The 23,910-nt window shown below is 34.4% G+C and overlaps 1 protein-coding gene and 1 pseudogene across 1 annotated transcript; one reads left to right on the top strand and one right to left on the bottom strand.

Moving 5' to 3' along the window:
- Positions 1–20,489: 20,489 nt before the first annotated feature.
- Positions 20,490–21,732, bottom strand: LOC105791527 (myb-related protein 308). The gene is made up of 2 exons (XM_012619612.2): positions 21,431–21,732; positions 20,490–21,323 (listed from the first exon to the last, which is right to left on the bottom strand). The coding sequence occupies exons 1-2, from the start codon at positions 21,561–21,563 to the stop codon at positions 20,632–20,634; spliced, it is 825 nt and encodes a 274-aa protein (XP_012475066.1). The 5' UTR covers positions 21,564–21,732; the 3' UTR covers positions 20,490–20,631.
- Positions 21,733–22,505: 773 nt separating this feature from the next.
- LOC128042913 (30S ribosomal protein S11, chloroplastic-like) lies at positions 22,506–22,921 on the top strand (annotated as a pseudogene).
- Positions 22,922–23,910: the final 989 nt, after the last annotated feature.

Genomic DNA, 23,910 nt, shown 5'->3' with positions numbered 1-23,910 from the left:
TTTATAGTTTTTAGGTTAGGTTTTCTTTCTCTTTCTCTTTCTTTTTCTTTCCTTTTCGTTTTCTTTTCATTTTTAGTTTAGGTTTTCTCTTTTATTTTAGAGTAGATTTTATTTCTTCTTTTCTTTTTAGGTTCCACATCTAAATGAGAATTTCTTATCCTTATCTCTATATTGTGCTTATTAACTATTCAATGAAATGTTTGTTTGGAAGTTAAGCTTTATTACGTGCTAATTATTGGATGGTTAATTGATTGGTTGTTTGTTAGATTAAGTTAACGTCTATTGTTGATTGATTGGTTGTTCAATTATATCGAAATTCTTAATACGTTAGAATTGATGCCTTTAGCAAAAAACCTAGATAAACGAGACCGAGAGGAGAGTTTATCCTGAGATAGTTCGATAAAATCGTGTCGAGTAGTGAGACCGAGAGGTAATCTATATGCCTAGGTGAGACCGAGAGGATATTCCTAACTAAGAGTAACAATCAATATAATTGGGATAGGTTCATTAGTTTAATGAGCATTCAATTAATCAATCAACCATCGTTTAATCATTTACATTACCTAAAACAATAGGAAGAAAGTTTACTTTAGTTAGTTTAATTTTAATTTAAAAACCATTTTATTTGGATTTTCACTAATAATTTTCGACTCTTTTAGACTAGTAATTTCTTAACCTCTAATTAACTTGATAAACACATTTACCGACTTGGTAATCCTTTGAGTTCGACCTCTTGAAATACTTTGTGTTCCATCAAAACTATAAATATTACAATTGATATTGTCTGCTTGCAGTTAAAAACCTGCTCTTTTAAATTGTTTTATAAAATCGTTTATTTTTCTGCAAACAAGATCATGCGGGTCAATGGTATAGTTGTTGTCAGAGCAACTACCATCAAATTCATTGTAAAACAATAATTTATATATTTTAAAATCAGTTAATTGCCTTTAAATTATAATAAACAACCAAATTCAAATCTTAATCGAGCTTACAAAAGTTGCTTTGATTACTCGAGCACAAAGTAGAACCAAATTGCAAAGTTTCAAAATTTCAGGGCCAAAGAACTGACGTCGCCAAATAGTTTGTCACATCGTGACCTAATGCCACTCGACATTGTGATGTGACACATTGTTGGTTGACAATGCAATGAGGAAGGTTGTTTGTCGGGACGTGGATTCAATTTTTCGTAAAAATGAACCATTTGGTACCTATTTCAAGTCTTCCAACCAAACTATACCAAATATGCAACAAGTGTTGAATTAACATGACTCAAAACATGTCCAAAACATGCCAAATAAGCTCAATAACCAATCCAATCTTTAAACTAATCATTCAATTCAAAATTATCAACTAAGTTTAAGCATTTCAATACCATTAGGGCATACCAATTCAACAATCCATTCACCGACATTACATGTACCAAATTAACTCATGAACATGACATTTCTTGTCCCATATATCCTCAAGTATGTCAACCACAATATGCCATTTCATTTAGGTATCAACCATTACTAGATCAAGCATATCAAACTATATATCAAGAAAAAAAATCTAGTTACATATACCAAGTTTATAGCATAATGAATTTTACAACTCAAAACACCTATATAAATCCCAAAACATTAGGGTCCAAAATGATTAGATTATCTACCAATTTGGTGATAGGATAGTGTGAGCTTCTAGTTGATTTGATTTGACACATTCCATAAGATAATCTACATGGAAAAAAGGAAAAAAATGGGAGAAGTAGATACGATGCTTAGTAAGTTCATAGACATTAAACAACAACTTATCTCAATTTACAATTTAATACAAAAATATATTTAACCTAAGAAGTTTGCCTAAACATGGAAACCATATAACAACAAGGTGAGCTTAGTATGTAAATCAAATATAATATCATTTAAAGATATACCAATCCAATTCATTTCAAAATCAATATCTCAATACCATATTCTTATTCAATTCAACATTTATTCATTCGAACATCAGTCTCATGTTAATTTATTTATATTTTTCTTTCCATTAGCTACCTAGCCCAATGATCTCTAGTAAACGAATTCGGTTACAGAGGTGTCTATTAGTACAATAATTGCTCGTCCAAGCTAAATACATATTTGCGTTAGGTTAGTAGTCGAGGCTAAACCTTTAATGACAAATTCAATTGCTTGGCCAACATGAAAATATAAATGTAAGGTTACCAGTCCAAGCTAAACCTTTAAAACGACATCAGGTTACCAGTCCATCGGTATACGATCCGTACAAGTTTGTGCAAAACCTTTACTAATTTCACCAGAGCATTTTCAGCACACTTATATATTCATTTCTTTACAAAGTCCAAATCTCACCTTTCGTACCAAATCACAAACAATCCAAATTTCAACCAAACACACATATTCATAATCCAAATACATAAAAAATTAATACATTCATACCATATCAATTTACCTGTTCAAAACAACAAACAACCTAATCTCCAATGACTAATAGGAAATTCTGTCTTTTCCTCGATTATCCCAAGTTTAGTTCAATTCCTGATCTATAAAATTATTTAATTCGATTTATCAACATCAAAAATTTTTATATCATCCAATAATATGCATGAACCAGTTTAATTTTATTTTTTGAATGCCCCAAAAGTTTTACATTTTATTCAATTTATTCCTAAAATCGAAATAATAATATCTTTCAATTTTGAGCTTCAATTTTGAAACCAATTCCAATTACATCCTTTTAGGACCCTCCACTATCAATAATTATAAAATTTCACATTAAATACTCATTTTTTACACTTTGGTCGTTTTGGACAAAATTAACAATTTACACATTACAATATAGTCCTTTTTCACATCTAAGGTTAAAACCTATCAATTTAACACCTATTTATTCAAGAAATCATCAATGAAAACTTTTAAAAATTTTAACAGTCTTACAAATTGGTACATGGGTGATCTGCTATAATTTGGTGTAGTAGATTAAGCTAGTTTTCGCACTTTAGAAGCCTGAATACAAGCACTTTTGGTAACTTTTAGTTAAGTTCTTGTAATTCTATCTAAGTTGAATAAATTGTGTAATTTGAGTCTTTTATTGACCTTAAGGGCTGAATGAGGCCTAAAGATGAGCTAATATACATTGTGAGCATGCAGGAGACCATTAGAAGGTGTGCTAACTCGATATTGGGTACTGTGTTGCAACACGGAGAGCTAGATGTCGCAACATAAGGAGCAGAATAGAATAATTTCAAGGCTGCCTTCAGTGTCCCGACACAGCCTGAGGATGTTGCGACACATCTTGAAGATGAAGCATACTACCCTCAATGTCTCAACACTTGTGACATCACCTCTGTATAGGAAATAATTACGAGCCAAGGGTGTTTTGGTCCACACAATCAAACATTAAGAATAAGGACGGTAGCTGACCTAGGGTTAGGGACGATGACCACTCTAAAGTCTATAAATAGGCTCTTTTAACACATGTTATGGATAACTTTCATATTGTATAAATTTCTTCTTAGATTTAGTCTTTAGTCTTTCTCTTTTTTTAGGCTTTAGGTTTATTCTGGTTTTTGTTCTCTGCTTTGTGAAAGAAATCAGATTGGTGAACGTGATCAAACACCGTGAGGATTCAACATTCTATTTTAATACAAATCAGGCTTCTTCTAAAATTTATACTCTGAATTATTATCCATGTATATTCTTTATATCAAGTTTATATTATTTATGAGATCCATGAGGAACTAATCCTCTTGTGGGGGATTAGCGAGTGGAGGTATGATTAATTAACTATTTTGCAGGGTTCTCTTAGCAGATTAACAGTTTAGGAAAGGAAGGACTTAAACTCTATGCCTGAAAATCCTAGGAAGTCATTAAGGTGGGAATTAATTCAAAATTGGTATAGCCTATCCGTGGACACCTTAACCCTGAATCGGTCTAGATGTAAGGTCAAGAGATAAGTAGTTTTCGCTGACTCGTTATTCTATTGGAAGATTGGAAGATTTTGCTGGAATATCGACTAGTTGATTGAACAAGAAAACCAGAAGTGACAGTTGATTATGATTACTGAAGCAAGATAATCACCTATGCTTCAATTTGATAAATTTTACTATTTTATTTCTCATTATTTATTTATTTGTTTTCCTTTTAGTTTTTTTTATTATTAAGAATCCCAAAAACCTTTCTTTATATTTGATCATAATATAATTCATCTAAAGTACTAATTAGATCTATTAATGCTTAGGTTAAAATCAATTTAGTGCTCGCCTCCCTTGAGTATGGTCCTCGGAGTACTCATCTACTATGTTGTAACTATATTACAACCTGCCTATATACTTGCGAATATCGATTTTTCATATATTTTGTGCAGGATTTCTACTCTGGACGTTGATACGTCCAGAGGAGGTCAAGTTGTTGGCGCCGTTGCCGAGGAGGCAATGTTACTAACTTGATTTTAATTTTTTCATGTTAATAGAATAATTAGGAAATTGTTGCATTATAGATACAAATTTTAAATCCTAGGTTACGAACATTTCTTTATTTCTTTTTTGAGTTATAGATACAAATTTTAAATCCTAGGTTACCAATTTCCTAGAGCATAATAATTGTGTTCGCATCAACATATTATGAAAGGTGATTCTAAGGTCATATGCTACCAACCTAGAAAAAGCTATTTATTCTCTTATGAATGGGGTCATTTAATCTTTCAAAAATTATTGTGTTCACATCAACATATTATAGGTTGGGGAGAAAGCAAGCCGTGATTATGGCAACAAGACATATCTTCATGAAGACTCTAACAAAAGTGATGGATGTCAATCATAGTAAAATAAACTCAATTATGGTGCAAATTTTTTCACCTGAAAATGATACTTTTCAATGAATGAGTTTGTTAGACAACAAATTGGTATCCCGGTTGGATCATTCCTAATAAATATTTAGTGTAGCCAATGCGATTGCGAGAGGTTTCAAGCACTCTGGTACCCATGTGTACATGTTGTGGTTTCATGTGCTAGTGTCAATGTCGACTGCATACAATATGTTAATGATGTATACAAGCTTAAATGCGGTTTCAATGTATATGAACATGATTTCCCCTTAACGGCGGATGAAGAATATTTGAAAATACCTCCCCCTTTTTTAAAATTGACACCTAATCTAAAACCAAAGTTTTTAAAATCGCACTGATAGTCGAATTGATCAGGCAATCATCTCGCCGGTTTGAACTATCCATCCAATTTGATTAAATAAATCATTGAAAAATTCATAAAACAAAAATAAAAATCTAGTTCAACCGTCTAGTTTAATTTGATCATATTGGTTCCAAGTTCAACTGATCTAATGCCTCTCTCTAAAGCAGTACCCTGGCTGATTATTGATCCAATTGATCCAACTCAACCAACCTTTTTTGGAACTACGTAGACTTTACAAAGGTCGAGTATAGTCTAGTGGAATTTGTAGTGAAATGGATATTAAGGAGAAAGGGAAAATCGAATAGATGTGCATTATACAAAACTATAAGGCGTACCTTTATTTGATTTTGTACTAAAATGCTATTTTTGAATTGGTAATGAAAGATGTTTTTAAATTTGTTAGTGACCCTAAACTTTTGTATTTGGATTGGTAATAAAATATGGTTTTACATTACATTGATGAAAAATGTAATATTTGTTTTTTTTATATTGTACAATTATATTTCAATTGATAATCAAATGTTCTATTAGGTTATTATACTTGGAAACATACTTATACAAGTTGGCGTAATGGAAAACTTTACTTTGGTAGAAACGGAAGTGCAATCAAATTAATAAAAAATTTTAAAAAATAAAACATTCAAAATATTATGTAACACCCCACGCCCGACTCGTTTGTCGGATCCGAGTATGGAGTGTCATAATTGGACCTAATTCACCTATTCTGAGTTTTAGTTAACCTTACTTCTATAAAATAGATTAAGATAAAACTATTTAAAAATGTAAAATCGATAATAATTTTTTACAACCAAAGTCTTATGCCACTAAATGCTTAGTCTCTCGAATTTCTAACTCTGGTCTAACCGTTTATTTACAATGGGCCTCTTAAAACTTATATCAAGGCTAACTATTCCATTGCCCAGATTCTAAGGGCGCTATTTGACTACATCATCGCAATTCCTGAGGCAAAGCCTCTGATGACACCCTCTTCATATATGTATGACTTTGATCTAACAACAATCCCCAATCTCCTCTCCATCTGTCTTGGTCCCTCCTCAAAGTCCTCAATCATCCTTACAAGTCTTGTGAACATCAGTCACACTGCTAAAAGTTCAAATGAACTTAGTGAGTTCATTTGTTGTACCATAATTTAACCTTACCATACCAGGGTAACAAACGTAAAATGAACTAAACATAATTTAAACCCCGCTTGCTTGAGGAAAATGTTTGATATCAGGGTGGCAGGCTCCACCAGATCTTTCAAGCTACTCGGATCACTTTGGTCGAACTCTCTACTTGATCGTAATTCAAACACCTAGCCACATTAGTGAGTCCTATCCTTGCCCTTCATCCTTTCTTCCTTTCATTCACCCTACATACTAGGTGTTTGTTGATCTCTAACATTCTTGGTTGTATGCCTATCTTCCCATCATGTACCTCTATACTAGCTTTCTCGTCTTTCTGTGTAAGGGTCCTTAAGACATACCTTCCTTGGCGGACTTCCATGGTCAGATCAGTCCTTATCAGACTCCCTCTTTCCATACCATAGTCTCGAAGGATTCATATCATACTAACTTATAGCCGACCTCTCCACTCTGATGAACCCATTACTGTTCCACCTTAACGTTCACAATGGTGGGATTACTACAAGTAATCCACCTCTCACACTAGCCCTTACTTGGGACCTCACCTATCCCATACACAAAGGTCAGCTTATCTTATTGGACCAACACGTTAGCATCCATCTGCTTATACAAGCCTGTCATCCACTTGCTCACTTACTCCCTACGGGCTATTTTTATGGCGGCGTACCCGCAATAGACTTTCCTCAAAGAGGAATGGTCTTGACAAACATTCTGTCTCCTCTTGTTTTTCGTTACTTAGGTAAACTATTGCACGACCTATCCTTCTCTAATTCTTTTTGGGTCTTCACCCATACCTTGTTGGCTCCCATATTTGTTTTCACCTTTTCTTTTAACTCTTCTTCCATTTGTGTGGTTTTTCATACTTTACACTATGGCAATATACCGTGCACTTAATGTCCTAGAGGATTATCAACATTTATGTCCCGATAGACTCTATTGGTTGCCATAGTTGAGCATGGTCTTATACCTTTCTCATCTTTTTTCCCTTGTCCTAGCGAACTTACCCCGTGTTTATTGTCATTCTAGACACTATATGTGTTTACTTTCCTAGCTGACTTTCTCTATTATGTGTTTATTGTCCTAGTGGACTAACTTTGTTATGTCTTTACTGTCCTAACGGACTATCATTGTGGATGTCATGGAGTCTTTCATCCATGTTCTTACTTTATCATATCTAGCTGCCATAACATCTTTCGTCTATGGTCTTATATCGTACACCTTATACCTCGTATTGTGCTGCCATGGCATCTTTCATCCATGGTTTTACGCCATATACCTTTTACCTGGTACACTGCTGCCATTACATTTTTCATCCATGTTTTATGCTACGTACCTCAAACCAGACTACCGTAGTGCCTTTAATCTATGATCTTACGCTATATATTGTCTTCACAATGTCGCCTCAAAGGACAAGTTGATATCGTAATTGCGATAAATACCATTCCATCATTTCATTTCTTGAAACCTGTTCCCATTTCTTCCATTACACTACCTAACCTTGATGCTCGAACATCGCAATATCCCCAACGCAACGCCCGAAGCTTCGCCTGAAGTGGTAACTAATAGGTTCTCTCCCCATTTCCCTTCCTAACTTTATCTAACCACTTGAGGTTTCCCACAGTCATGCAATACATGCACTTATTATCATGCTTCATGTATATACAGCCGTTGCATACTCAAACAACATAAATCATAACGTCCATAAATTTTTAGGAACTCACATGAAGCTTCATTGTTCCACAGCTTAGCTTTCTCGAACGGAAAAACTTCCATTCTCCTAGCAGCTAAACATTACAATAAAAAATCACAAGTTATACTCAATATTCTTATGTTAAACCCATTTTCTAGAAACATGCATAATCCTTCAAATGGTTTTGAAGTCTATAACGTCATTTATTTATATTTTTTGTACACAAAAGAGTTAAGAACCTTACCAGCTTGCTAGTTTCCTTACTTTTCCATCTCGATCCTCATGAAATTTACTACAAGCAAAACCTTCCATGACTAGTCCTTCTTTGAACTATCGAAAAAGATGAATAACGTAAGAAAATAAAATATATTCGGGAAGGAAATCATCCTTGGAAAGTTTTTTCTCAACTATTTATAGCCTTTCTGCCCTAATTTCAATCCTATGAGAACTGTCCATATTATTATGTCTCTAATCTGTCGTAATTCGACGTAGCAAATTAAACTAATTATCACACTTTAGAAGCTTAAAAACAAGCATTTTCAATACGTTTGAATTATGTTTTCTTAAGTTTTTAATAAGTTAATAAAATGTGCAAATTAAGTCTTTTATTGACCTAAAGAGCCGAATGAGGCCCAAGGGTGACTTAGAACACTTTGTGAGTGTACAGGAGACCTTATAAGTTATACTAAACTGATACTGGTAGCTACGGCGTAACACGAGATGTCCGATGTCGCAACATAGGGAGCAGAATGGAGAAATCTCAAGACTACCTTGAATGTCGCAACACAATCTAAGGGTGTCATGGCATACCCTTCAAGATAGCTTTAGAGGAGTATATTGACTGCTATGTCATGACACAAGTCCTAGTGTGTCGCGACATCGACTCTGGACTAAAGATAAACACGAAACAGGGGTGTTTTGGTTTGCACAATCAAACTTAAAACTCGAGGACATCAACTAACCTAGGGTTAAGGATGATGACCACTTAGAATCTATAAATAGGCTCCTTTTGGCACTTGTTATAGACATCATTCAATTAGCCTAGGTTCTCTCTTTTAAATTTTGTTTACTTTTCTTTCTTTATTAGGTTTTTAGAATTTATTTTCAGTTGTTCTTTATTTTCAAAAGATTTGATTTGTGGAGATCATCAAACTATATAGATTTGATTCCATCTTTAATACAAATCAGACATTTTCATAAACTCTACACTTTAATCCATTTATCATGTTCTCTCTTTTCATCTATTCCATATTATTTATGAAAGCCATGAGGAACTAATCCACCTATGGGGTATTAGCGAGTGGAGGTATGATCTATTAACCATTTTGTAGGGTTACTCAACAGATCAGTTGTTAGAGAAAGGAAGAACGTGAAACAAACCCTAGGCCTGACAACCCCAAGAAGCCATTAAGGTGGAAATTAACCCAAAATTGGTATTGTCCATTCGTGAACACTTTCACCCCAAGCTAGTTTGGACTGTGAGGTCGGAAGATAAGTTTTCCTCGTTGACTTGTTACGTTAATGGAAGATCGAAAGATCCTACTAGGGTAACGACTAGTTGATTGATGAGGAACATGAAACAACAATTTATGGGGATTATCGAAGTGAGCTAATCACACATAATCAAGATTTGATTCATTTTACTCTTTTGTCTCTTGAATTTTATTTTATGTCATTTTATTTTATCATTATAGAAACCTTAAAACCCAGTTATTACATTCTCATACTTTAACTGATTTAGAGTACTAATTAGATCTTTTAGTGTTTAGGTTAAAATTGATCTAGCACTCACCTCTCTTGGTTATAATCCTCAGACTACTCACCTACTTCGTTGTAAAACTACATTACAACTCGACCCCTATACTTGCGAATATCGCCTCATATTTCTATATTTTCTTATAGTATTCACACTCTAGACGTTAGTACGTCCAGAGGCAATCAAGTTGTTGGCACCGTTGTCGGGGAGGCAATGTCACTAGTTTAATTTTAATCTTTGCATTTAGAAAGAATAATTAAGAAATTTTTCAGTTATAGACACGATCTTTACTTTAGTTAACTAACTAACTTTACTATTACTTATCTATTTTTCATAGGAAGACTCTAGTGCATATTCGGTAGCAGAATTATAGCTGTCATAATTAAAGGAAGTCGGTCAATAGAAGAATGGATTATATTTGGTCAAATAACGAATTAGATTATGATACTAATATTTACGAAGGAGTTTATGAAGAATAAGAAATACAGGAGAACCAACGATTACTGATGCTTGAATTAAGTCAACTCTGAGGAGAAACCCCAATTGTTTCCCAAGACGACAACGACCAACTTGGTATACCATCAGTAAGGTAGCAAGAGGTGCTAAGTCCGGAGTTGAGAAAAGAATAGAATGTCGCTATAGACTCTTATGAAGAAGGAGAAATCCCAGACTATTATCCATCTCAACAGACAGAAGAATATTCAAACAAATTCAAAGCAACTGCAGAAAGAAAAGATATAGATCTAGTGGGGGAAATGGTCAGTGAATCGAAGAATAAGATCAGCATGGAACTCATGGTCCCAAAAATTATGGGTTCTACCAATAAATTTGGAACACAAGAGCAGTATAACACAGACTAACCATTAGATACAATGGTAATTATGTCTGATCTAATGGAAGAGTGTCTGTCGATGCAAGAATCCCCAGAGCAAAATGAAGTGATACTAATAGTCCCAAATGATGGGCCTAAATTGACTATCTTTCCATGACCTTAGTCCTAAACCAAGAACCCAGAGATTTAACGACCTAGGAATTTTTCGGATGCTGAACAAAATTGGAAAAATATATATAGACAGGACCTATGATCATATAACAAGACTCAATCAAGCTGGACAACTAATGAGCATAGGCCTTAAGTTGCAGGCATCACAGAAGTTCAAGCATTGTAAGATCCATGCAAGAAAGCTATCTGTAAACAAATGGAGGAACTCAAAAGACCATGAATAGACGAATTTAAAAGCCTATAGAGTTGGAATAAAAGAGACTTAGTGCAAAATTCCTTGCTAACCCCTTTTCAAAAATCTGTGCCAATCACCACCTCAAGTACACCTGAAAAGCTATTCTGGATCAATGAGATGAGTAGAGATATAATAAACGACAAGTATGAACCATACTTTCCAACCTTCTTACGAAGCAAGAATGCTAAGCGCAAGCTAAAGTGGTTGAGTGGTTACGTGGATTCTGAAATGATTAATAGCTATGATCTACGAAAAAAAACTATCAATTGTCCAAGCAGGTCGGAAAGGAAAGTTTAGATAAAGAGACAATCGCAGACAAGCAAAATGGCATGATGGGTATTGGACCAATATAGATAAAATCAAATTACAAGGAGCCAATCGGTGTATATTGACTGAGCTGACAGACGAGCCCGGTAGTATGACCTAACATCCTTACGTAAGACTCTTACTAATTGTACATATTTTATATTTCGCTAACCAATTCATTCAAAAATTACAGGTGGATGAAAGATAGGTTTAACAGTCGCTGAAAGCACTTTCAAGGCCAAAAATTTGACAAAGCAAGGTCAATGTCGCGACACAGGGAATTTCGTGTTGCAACATTAAGGACAATAACGAAAAAATTCAAAAATCAACTCGATGTCATGACATCACTAACTTGTGTCTCGACAAAGAAGTTTCTCAAATTTTCAAATCTACAAGATGTGTCACGACAACGAACCCCGGTATCGCAACATGGGAAAGCTACTTGGGATGTCGCGACATAAAACCCTTGTGTCACGACATCGCTACAATTTTCTACAAGGTTGGCCCGACCGATTCGTGCAACCCATTTTTTTAATCCTTAATCTACCAGGCTTTTAACCTTCAAAACCCTTATTTTTAACTTAAAACACCCTAACCTAACATTATTAACCCTTCTCAACACCAAAACCCTTTCAAAAAACTTCAAAAATCCAAAACCCCACTTCAAACTTAAAACCCTAAACTATACCAATCTCTATTGCTACTCTATGGGATTTTAGTGGGAAGCTTCATCAATCATTCGGAGACGCAAGAGAAACATTTGCATCAAGGTTAAGGTTAAGTAATTCTTTTTTTTACTGTTCTATTTAATTATTTTCCTTGATTCACTTGTTTTAAATTATTAAGAATGCCGCCTAGAAAGAACAAGAGAATTATGGTTCAAGAAATATTGAAGGTTTTGGACTCATCTCGATTTCATAATGTTAATATGGAAAAATATTTAATTGAGTCACAAAGGAGACCGTTAATCCAATAACGAGGGTTCGAACCCTTCATGGTCCACTGTAAAGAAATCTGGACTTTGGTCCATTACCATTAATGGGAGCAGTTCTGCGTCACTCCCATGAATAATGAATCATACCTGTGGTTCAAGAATTTTATGCGTCCCTTAAGGACCAAGTGATTAAATGAGGCTATAATGCAGTGATAACTAATGTTGAAGTACGAGGGGAAGACATTACAATCTCCCCTAATGATATTTGTGAATTTTATAACATCCCATTTTATGAAAAAGATTTTATTGATAATGTTAATTTAGACAAATTTCAAAATATTGACATAGAAGATGTTATAAAATATTTAACACAGGTAGGGGTAGTTGGAACTACTAGCCAAACACGGAGCTTCCAACGAATTTCAATTAGACCATTATATTTCCTATTGCTAAGATGTGGATGCAATTCATTGGTACTAGAATTACACCCGTATTGAATGTTTCTAATGTTAATGTCTTTCGAGCTATTTTTTTATATTATATTTTGAAGCATAAACAAATCTGTGTAGGGCATTGGGTCTTCTGATAAATGAAACGGTGGATACAAAGCCAAAAATTTGGGTTTGTTTTTCCTTATCTTGTGACAATGCAATGGCAAAAGGCAGAAGTGCCAATGATTGAGAACAAGCAATTCATAAAACCAACAAGAATCATAATTGGGGATACATTATATACACAATACGTTGAGCTTCAACAAAAGTAAATTACCGAATGGAACCAAAAAAGGAAGGAAAATATGGACGTTCCAGAATCGCTAAAACAGCGAGAGCAGTCGAAGGCTAGAAAAGAAGCCCATGGAAGCACAAAAGCAAAGCTTTATGGAATGATTAGATGGATGCAGGAAATAGGACCAGTGCTCCAACAGTTCACAAGAATGAATGGATTATAAGCTCCAAATTACCCTTCAGATATGTTCAGCTCGATACTAATTTATCATGATGATAGGGCAAATCCCGAGGAAGAAGGTGATGCACAAGAGTACCCTGTGACAAAAGACGAGTATGAGGCGACATTCCAGCCCAGCAAGACAAACACATTCAAAAGGTAGGAGCTCCCATCAACATTACGACTTAGGCAAGGGCAAGGGCAAAGGCAAGGAACCGATGGAGTAGAGGCGTGCTCCTCCTCTAAATGATTCGAAGGAGGATTGAATTTTATTTATACTTTTGACTGGATTGTACTAATTTTTATGGATGATTTTTAATTTATTTGTAGTAAGTAGGAGTAGGAGTAATTGTAGAATTTTTAGTTGTTTTGTTTAATGTTTTCTATGTAGGAACCCAACGCGAAGGAGACACCAACAATTTGAGCTTTACATGATCAATTAGGTAATTTCCTTCCTTATCTTTTTATGGGCTACACATTGAGAACAATGTCTCAACTAAAGTTTGGGGGTAACATAAAAAATGTGTATTTGTCTGGAATTTTGCATTTTCGTTTTATTTTTCTTCTCTTTTGTGTGCTTAAGCTTGTAAAAATATAATTGATTGGTTAGGAGCATGCACATAGGTTGCTTGTGTTTGCAAACAAATTTGACATGATGATAGGTGATTATAAATTTTTTTATTATTAGACTACTAAGTTCTATATGTTACACTGTAAATAGGTATTAGGCAATCAATTGTACCAAATCATATAGAAAATATAAGGAAAAGAGCATGCTAGTATGAATGATAAATGGTTGAATTTGAGTTTGTTTGGGGGAGTAAATTTGCTCATATTGAGATATTTAGGGATGACCTAAGGCATTGTTTGAAACACATCCAAAGCCAAAAATCTGGCCTATTTATGTTCACCTTTAGTGCCGATTTTTTAGCCTGCTGACACTTCTTGATGAACCTTATTACAAACCTCAAGCCTAAAAACGTTAATTTGTATTTGCCCTTTTTCTTTGGTCCTGCACTGCACGACTATAATTATCTTGCCATACGTATAGAGGGTTAAGTAGATACATCACGGTGAAGTTTGTAAAATAGAGTGAAATAGGAAAGATTAGTGTGATATGGGAACTATAGGTTAGCCTAAAAATGAAAAACAAAAGAAATTTTCAAAAAGCAAAAGTAATACAAGTAGAAAAAGTTCTCTAAAAATAAAAAAGCATTCTTGAGTGAAATGAGCTAAAAAAGAAACTAAAAATGTCACAAAAGAAAGAAAAACTCATTCACTAATGCACAAAAACTCGTAGGCTAGTCGTAGTTACTATGCCATGCTATGATTTCCTATACATATGGAGAGACAAAGAAGGTGAGAGAATGAGAAATAAGGCGGTGAGCGGGTAAGGGTCACTAATGAGGGAAGAATTGGGACCAATACGATGTCCCAAACTATTTTCGTGTTTGTAACCCTCTTGATGCTTACTATCTTTGAATTTCATACCTGCCCCAAGCCTAAGAACGTTACAAGTCAAAAAGTCCTATGTGACCTAAATATCATTATACATGAATGGACATCATATACTAAACATAAGCATAAACGGCTATTTGTATGATTTATTGATGGATCCCTATAGGTGAGACCCTCAATGCTTCTATACTTTATAACATACAGAATTTAGATGTTTGACGTCAAAAGTGGTAAATCAGTTATTCATCATGTTAAAGTTATTGGTGAATGTGAAATGCCTAAGTCATGAGCTCTGAAGTCTATATTTGTATCATATTTACTTAAGGGTCGTCATTTTTATTTCTTATTTCCGTTCATGTTACCTGAGGACAAGCAATGACTTAAATGTGGGGTAGTTTGATCTACCGTGATTCGGTGTAGCAAATTAAACTAATTATCGCACTTTAGGAGCTTGAAAACAAGCATTTTTAGTAGGTTTAAATTATGTTTTCTTAATTTTTTAATAAGTTAATAAAATGTGCAAATTCAATATTTTATTGACCTTAAGTTCCAAATGAGGCCTAAGGGTGAGCTAACACACTTTGTGAGTGTGTAGGAATCCTTTAGAAGGGATACTAAACTGATACTGGTCATTATGTCACTACGTCGTAACACGGGATGTCCGATGTCTCAACATAGGAAGAAGAATGGAGAAATCTCAAGACTGCCTTCAATGTCGCGACACAGTCTGAAGTTGTCATGACATACCCTTGAAGATAGCTTAAAAGGAATATATTGACTGCTATGTCACGACACCAGTCCTGGTGTGTCGCGACATCGACTCTGGACAGGAGATAAACACGAAATAGGGGCGTTTTGGTCTGCACAATCAAACTTAAAACTCGAGAACATCAGCTAACCTAAGGTTAAGGACAACGACCACATAGAATCTATAAATAGGCTCCTTTGGATCATTTTATGGACTTCATTCAATTAAACTAGATTTTCTCTTTTAAATTTTGTTTACTTTTCTTTCTTTCTTAGGTTTTTAGAATATTTTTTCAAGTGTTCTTTGTTTTCAAGAGACGTGATTTGTGGAGACCGTCAAACTCTGTGGATTCATTTCCATCTTTAATACAAATCATGCATTTTCTTAAACTCCACACTTTAATCAATTTATCATGTTCTCTATTTTCATCTATTCCATAATGGTTATGAAAGCCTTGAGAAACTAATCCTCCTATGGGGGATTAGCGAGTGGAGGTATGATTTATTAACTGTTTTATAGGGTTACTCAACGGATCAGCTGTTTGGGAAAGGAAGAACTTGAAACAAACCCTAGGTCTGACAACCCTAGGAAGTCATCAAGGTGGGAATTAACCAAAAATTGGTATTGCCTATCCATGAACACCTTCACCTCAAGCCAATCTGGACTGTGAGGTTGGAAGATAAGTTGTCCTTACTGACTCATTATGTTAGTGGAAGATCGGAAGATCCTGCTAGGGCAAGGACTAGTTGATTGACGAGGAACCCAAAACAATAGTTGATGGGGATTACCAAATCGAGCTAATCACTCATAATCAAGATTTGATTCATTTTACTTTTCTGTCTCTTGAATTTTATTTTATGTCATTTTATTTTATCATTATAGAAACCTTAAAACCTTTTTATTATGTTCTGCTACTATAACTTATTTAGAGTACTAATTAGATCTTTTTGTGTTTCGGTTAGAATTGATCTATCACTCGCCTCCCCTAGGTACGATCCTCGGAGTACTCACCTACTTCATTGTAAAAGTATATTACAACTCGACCAATATACTTGCGGATATCACCTTATATTTCTATATTTTATTGCAGTATTCAAACTCTAGACGTTAGTACATTCAGAGGCTGTCAATTTCTCACTAAAGAACCAGCTGGTTCATTCTGACTGAACTAGATTCATTCTAACTGAACTAGATTTAGTTCTCAACCATGTCCAATCCAGATTCCAGCTTTCCTGTTTCTCCCAATATAGGTCGTCATCTTACGGTCTCTTTTAATTTAGTCCCTCAATTATTCTTAATTTTAGGTTAATTGAAAACATGGAGTTACAACTCCTCCCCCTTAAAAGAAATTTCGTCATCGAAATTTCCCATCACACCAACCTGGGAGGCGAATTTAGAAAACCCTTATTTATTCTTTCTTTCACATGGTCTGCGTACACATTCACCCATCTTTTAATCGACTCCTTTAACCTATTTTCCACTTTTTATTCTTTCACATTATCTTGCTCCGCCAGCCCGGCATATTCCTTCTACACTTAACATGATATAGGTTTTCGCTCCTTGTCGAATACCTAATCACTCTACTATTGGGTACCTTCTGCCCTATAGCGTCTCCTCGCTATCTTAATTTGGTAGGCATTCCATGGCGAACATCACCTGTCTATAAATTCTTCGACCTTATCATTGGCGGATGCTTTCACAAATCCTACATTTGCTTGTGCTCTAACTCCGCCCATCTTGCAAATCCTTAATCATGGCGAATCTCGATCATCAATTCGTCGTCGACTTCTGATCTTTCCACTGCATTACTTTGATTATAATCTCTTCTCTTATCTTCTAATTTGGTGGATACCTGAAAACGAGTATCGCTTAACTAATGGTTGTTTTATTCTTAGCGAAATATTTCAAAATTTCTAGGCTTACTCATACTCTAGCATTACCCATCTAATTGGTAATTTTTTTTCACATTATAGGCAGCTAATCTTGCCCATGTCTTATCCTTTACCACTTATCTTAGCGAAGTATCAAAGCGACTACTCTGAATCAAAAAACCTATTCCAATGGTAGAAAAAGCTTTCTGTCTTACTCCAAGAGGGCTGCTACTGAACAATCCCATGACTAATTTATTTCTTATTGAAAGGTTACACTCTATTGGGTAACAGTTGGCAACTATTCGTATCTTAGGACTACCAAAAGACGCTTCCTTTTCCCGATGCTAATAAGTGGTCTACCCTCATTGGTAGGTTTGAACGATTTCTCATTACTAATTAAATTTTCTTAACTTCCCATGCTCTCCTTTTGGTTATAAGTACACTAAAACGTTAAAGGGAAAGCTCATAAGAGTACAACCTTTTTGGCTTCACCATTGGCTAATTACATTCCTTTGCCTTAATTACATGCCTGTTGGCTAAACTCTTATCTAGGAACATAAACAAGATATTGATTCTTGTTCTACTGAGACACATTCATTGATTATATCATGGTGGGTTATTCATTGCCTTAAGAAATTTGGTTCCCTTACCTTGGTTATGTTCTCAGGGTGAATTCTAGTGGAATGTTGGTCAAATACTACCACAGACTACCTCCTCCTCTGTGGGAGGAGATGTTTTATCACCTAGGACTACACACATACCACGATCATCCTAAAACAAGGCAAGTGTTTATTTTAAGAACCGTGTGAGTTCTACTAGCTCATCCTCACTGCCTCTCTCGTGCACCCTCTTTCTTTCCAATAAAGTTGATGGACTCGTTCCGAAGGTCAACAACCACAAGCGGATTCCTTACCAGACTACCACAATGTCTTTCATCTATGGTCTGATGCCATATACCTTCGTCATGGTGTCGTCCCAAAGGACAAGTCGATACCGCCATCGCGGTAAATACCATTTTATTGTTTCATTTCCCGAAACCTCCTCTCATTGTGTCCATTACACCACCTAACATTGATGCTCGAACACCGTAGTGTCCTCTCCGCAACGTCCAAAGCTTTGCCTAATGCGGTAACTAATAGGTTTCTAATTTAAAACCGAACAAATTAAAATAAAATTAGTACCACTATAAATACTATTATAGAAGGCCGAAATTAGGGGGCTGGCACCTCTAAAATGGAAATTTTTCCATTTAAGCTCTTAAAAATTTTAAAATTTTAAATTAGTAAAGGTAAATTTGCACTTTGGCCCTCCTAAAATATAAAATTTTGATTTTATCCTTTAAAATTATAAAGATATCTTGGTGAAAATACATTTTTGCTATCGTAAAAATTACAATTTAATTTCGACCCTAAAAAATTTTCTAATTTCTCCCTACTATTATAAATTAAAAGAACAACACTAACTTACTGAATATTAATACTAAATAAAGATTGAAAAAGAGTGGCCTTATAATGAAAAAAGAAAGAAGGAAAGATTGGTTTTATGACAAAAAATAAATGAAAGATCAGTTTTAGGTTTAGGGTGTAAAGAATGGGTTTGATTTGTAAAGAACCCTCTTGCGAAAGCTTAAAAAAGACTAAATCTACTCCTATTTTCCATGCAAAACATGTTGGTTTTACATGGTATGAATGTTTAAATATTTTTTTTAATTGAAAATAAGTTGAGGCATTTGGTTCTTGGAATCCCAGGTTCAATCTCCACCGCATGTAATTTAATTTATCATGTGTGGGTTGGATTATATTTCAATTCTTCATTTATTTATTTTATTCTACTTTCTAATTACTTTGACATATATTTATAATTATAATATTTTTACTTCTAATTTTGGAATATAATTTTTAAAAGGTTAATAAATTTTGATTATAAATCAGTTGAAAAAGAAAATTGTTCACTACAAGGGAGATCATAGTTGGCTTACCAATGAATTATACCATAGAAAAGTTGTAAATTTTAAATTTTAAATTTTAAATTTTATAACTGTTAATGTAATCTCTAAAAAGTAATTTCATAATTGATCTAAATTTTAGAATTGAAATTCTTAATAATGAGTATAATCCAGTTCATAGGTTACCATGTTTCAACTCTCGTTTGGTCTGTTCATTGCCATGCAATTTCTATATTCTCATATACAATATGTATTGAGTTAATGGGTCTTTATTGATACATCCTTAATGTATAAATTTATACATGAACGATAAATAATAAAACGGCACCCTTAAAACCAATTTAAATAAATAATTTTTAGCAGAAATTACTAAATAATTCATTATAAGTGTATATATTTATATATCAACAGTATATTAAGTATAAACATCAAATTAATTTTACAATTCCTTATTAACATTGGATTAAAATTTAAATATAAATGTCAAATTATGTAATATGGTTGGATGATTAGGGTTATGCTTGCAACCACTCTCTTTTGAAATTGCCACTGCCATTGCTCTCGACTTCTCCTCAAATGGCTGATTTGATCTTCCCCCAGATTTGTTCTCGCCTACTCCACTGCACATGACCTCCTCTCATGTGGCTGGTTCCAATATAAAGGAAGTGGCCCAGCCGTAATCATGCATGGATCCATCAATTTGTCCTTTTGAAGCTTTGAGGAACCTTTCTTGAAGCTGCAAAGGAAAGGCCAATCACAAATATATAACATCACTTCGGCTGCTCGGTCCTGTTTCTGTTTTCTTTTTCTCTTTCGGATCCGTACCCTCATTCTTCCGAGAAAGGAATCTAGATTCTTTTTTTTAGCGAATCTAGATGTTAATTAAAAAAAGAAGAAGAAGAAGAAGGTAAGCACGTGAAATCTAAGATTCAACCAACTCTTTTGAGAGAAAATTCCGTTTGACCTTCTAACGTAATTAATTAATAACAACGATATCCCACTTTTGTTTTTATTTCTATTTTGTTAAAATATGCCATTACACCCTATACATCTATAGAATTTGAGATTTAGTCCTTATATTTTAAAATTTTAAAATTCAATCCCTTATTTTTCAATTTAAAATTTTAGTCCAATCATTATAATAGTTGATATTTTCTGTTAAAATTTTTCAATTTAATGTAGTTATTTTCCATCAATCATTCGAATTGATAAATTTTGGTAAAAATACTTAAAATTTTAATGATGTGACTAGAATTTTCAAATCAAAATAGTTGAAAATTTTTAAATATATTAATTAAAACTTAAATTTTTTAAATTACCGACATTAACAGGATATTTTAATATATGCATGCATACATGCATACATACATACATGCATATTTTTTTTTCCCAATCAGATTTTTTTCCCAATCAGATGAGCAACGATTCAGCGAAAGCATCCAACTGCAGTTGATCTTCGTTTGCCTTCAAAAACTGAAGATACTCTTCGTAAAGCTTCTCTAGAGAATTATCACCTTCACTTGATGGCACACGAGGGTGGCACCCCGACTCTGAAAGAAACCCGGTCCCGTTTTCACCATGGCTTACATATTCTGACCAAGGGCCTTGTATAACCTGGGTACCTATACCCTCTTCTCCTTGGCTTGAACACACTGTGCTAAACGTATTGCATTGGTCGAAGCTGTCGTTTCTTGGAAAATAAATTGAAGTTGCCTTACTGGGTTTTGGGAGATGGACTTTTGGTATCACTGCAGGCTCAAGTGTTGTCTTTGCTTTCTTCGGATTCTGCTTGTTATTGCTGCCTCTGCTGTTCTTTCTCTTGCTCACTTGTTGAACTACTGGCTTTGGTAGTTTCTTGTGGGTATTGGGGTCGATTCCTTGGCTTAGAAGTCTTTTGCTCAGATAGGTGTTCCAATAGTTTTTAATCTCGTTATCGGTTCGACCAGGGAGCCTCCCGGCAATGAGAGACCAACGATTGCCGAGAAGAGAATGTAATCTGATGATGAGATCGTCTTCATCTGTGGATATATTCCCTCTTTTAATATCTGGTCTTAGATAGTTCATCCATCTCAGCCTGCAACTCTTTCCACACCTGAGTAGCCCTGCAAGTTTCACAGATTTGGCAAGAAAAATGGAATCATTTTAGTTTCAACCAAGTACTAGTGCCTGCCTTGTGGATTTGTAAGTTAAAATTGAGGAATTTTGCTACCAGCTTTCTTGGGAAGTGATCTCCAGTGACCTTCACCATGAGTTTGAACGTAGTTGATAAGCAATGTGTCTTCTCTCGGAGTCCATGGACCTCTATGCAACCCAACTTTTGTACAACAAGGAGCCCTTCCCATCTCTCTCTCTTTCCCTTTGTTTATAGGAAACTCGACGAGTCAGCTCACTCACTCTCTCTTTCTCAAATACTTAACAAGCATTGAAACACTTGGGAGACATGAGAGAAGGGAAACAAGGAAGCAAGATAGAGATAGGGATGCTCCAAGGACCACGAGTCCCAAAATATTTGGCTTATCCCTTTTAAAACCGTTAAAAATTATGAATGTGGATTATTTACATCAAACGTCTCCAACCATGACTCAACTTTTAAATTATTCTCTAAACTTTGAAATATTTTTATTTAGTACTAAAGTATCAGTATCAATTTTCTTTTCTATAACAATTTTATTGAATGAGAAAATAAAAGAGTTACAAGCAACACCTTAATTAGAAAACAAATCCCCAAAAGCAACAGCAAGGACAATGAAATATGCCACATGGAACTCCTAAACTTTCCCAAAAACTTTGCCAACTAAATAGCCAATGACTTGGCCTCCCAATACTCGTGTCAGAAAAACTAACTACTCCTACCCTTCAAATAGGTTTCACCACCTCTTCATAGGTGTTCAATAGTCTCCTATGTCAAAGAAAAATATGAAGTAATACCTATTATCAACTTCAACATTCCTTTCAGGGTATCCAATTCAAATTTTAAGAAATTCATTTTTTTTCAATAAGCGAATTCGAAAAAATTTAAGGTATAATAACTATAAAAATAAGGGTTTCTTTTCATAAAATTTGTGAAAAATGTCGCTTAATCCGTAGGAGGGGACGAATTATCGTAATTTGTTTTAACCCGGGACATAAATAAAGACAAGGATAATCTTTCTATTCTAAAAAGAACTCTTGAAAGAAAAGAAACTAATTTTAAAGAAAGCGATAAACAAATAAAAATAGATCTATTTTGACATGAAATGGATATATCTATATATCTCTGACTTATCTTTATGAAATGATAAAATATGGAAAAACCTATACCAAAAGTTGGTTCACGTAGGAATGGGCGCAGTAGTGCTCGGAAAAGTGCACGTAGAATACTAAAAGGAGTTATTCATGTTCAAGCAAGTTTCAACAATACCATTGTTACTGTTACAGATGTACGGGGTCGGGTAATCTCTTGGTCCTCTGTCGGCACTTGTGGATTCAAGGGTACAAGAAAGAATGCCCCTTTTGCTGCTCAAACCGCAACAGGAAATGTTATTCAAGCAATAGTAGAACAAGGTATGCAACGAGCAAAAGTTATGGTAAAGGGTCCTAGTCTCGAAAGAGATGCAGCATTACGACCTATCGTAGAAGTGGTATACTGTTAAGTTTCCTACGGGATGTAACCCCTATGCCACATAATGGCTGTAGACCCCCTAAAAAAAGACATGTGTAGAAATAAACACTAAAGAGATTTCAAGAAAAATAAATGATTCAATTATGATCAAATAAAATAATATTACTATGGTTTGAGAGAAAGTAAAAGTCTCTACTTCGACTCGGACACGACATTGGAAGTGTGTTGAATCAAGAATAGATAGTAAGTGTCGTTATTATGGATGATTTATTTTGACTCCACTTATGAAAGGCCAAGCCAACACAATAGGCATTGCGATGCGAAGAGCTTTGCTTGGAGAACTAGAAGGAACATGCATTACACGTGCAAATCTAAGAAAATACCACATGAATATTCTACCATAGTAGGTATTCAAGAATCAATCCATGAAATTTTAATGAACTTGAAAGAAATTGTATTGAAAGGGAATTTGTATGAAACTCGTAACTCCTTTATTTGTGCCAAGGGTCTCGGATATGTAACTGTTCAAGACATCATCTTACCACCTTCTATGGAAATTGTTGATAATACACAGCATGTAGCCAGCCTAACCGAACCAATTGATTTGTGTATTGGATTACAAATCAAGAGAAATAGAGGATACGATATAAAAATGCCAAAGAACTTTCACAATGGAAGTTATCCTATAGATGTTGTATTCATGCATGTTCGAAATGCGAATCATAGTATTCATTGTTATGGGAATGATAATGAAAAACATGAGATGCTTTTTTCTAGAAATATGGACAAATGGAAGTTTAACTCCAAAAGAAGCATTTCATGAAGCCTTTCACAATTTGATTGATTGATTGATTCTTTTTCTACATGCGGAAGAAGAAAACTTACATTTAGAAAACAATCAACACAATGCTACTTTACCTTTTTTTCCGTTTCATGATAGATTAGTTAAACTAATAAAAAAGAAAAAGGAAATAGCATTGAAATATATTTTTATTGACCAATCAAAATTGCCTCCCAGGATCTATAATTGTCTCAAAAAGTCCAATATACATACATTATTGGACCTTTTGAATAATAGTCGAGAAGAC

Source organism: Gossypium raimondii, chromosome 8 (assembly GCF_025698545.1).
Source record: "Gossypium raimondii isolate GPD5lz chromosome 8, ASM2569854v1, whole genome shotgun sequence".
In the NCBI taxonomy this organism is placed as follows: Eukaryota; Viridiplantae; Streptophyta; class Magnoliopsida; order Malvales; family Malvaceae; genus Gossypium; species Gossypium raimondii.
The sequence above is the reverse complement of the archived record's forward strand: the minus strand, read 5'-3'. Positions and strand labels throughout refer to the sequence as shown.

Bases quoted from the DNA above. Each gene is read 5' to 3' on its own strand.
- LOC105791527 (XM_012619612.2), bottom strand. From the start codon at position 21,563: ATGGGAAGGGCTCCTTGTTGTACAAAAGTTGGGTTGCATAGAGGTCCA. The intron at 21,324-21,430 runs GTAGCAAAATTC...TGAAACTTGCAG, and splicing joins ATCACTTCCCAAGAAAGCTG to GGCTACTCAGGTGTGGAAAG.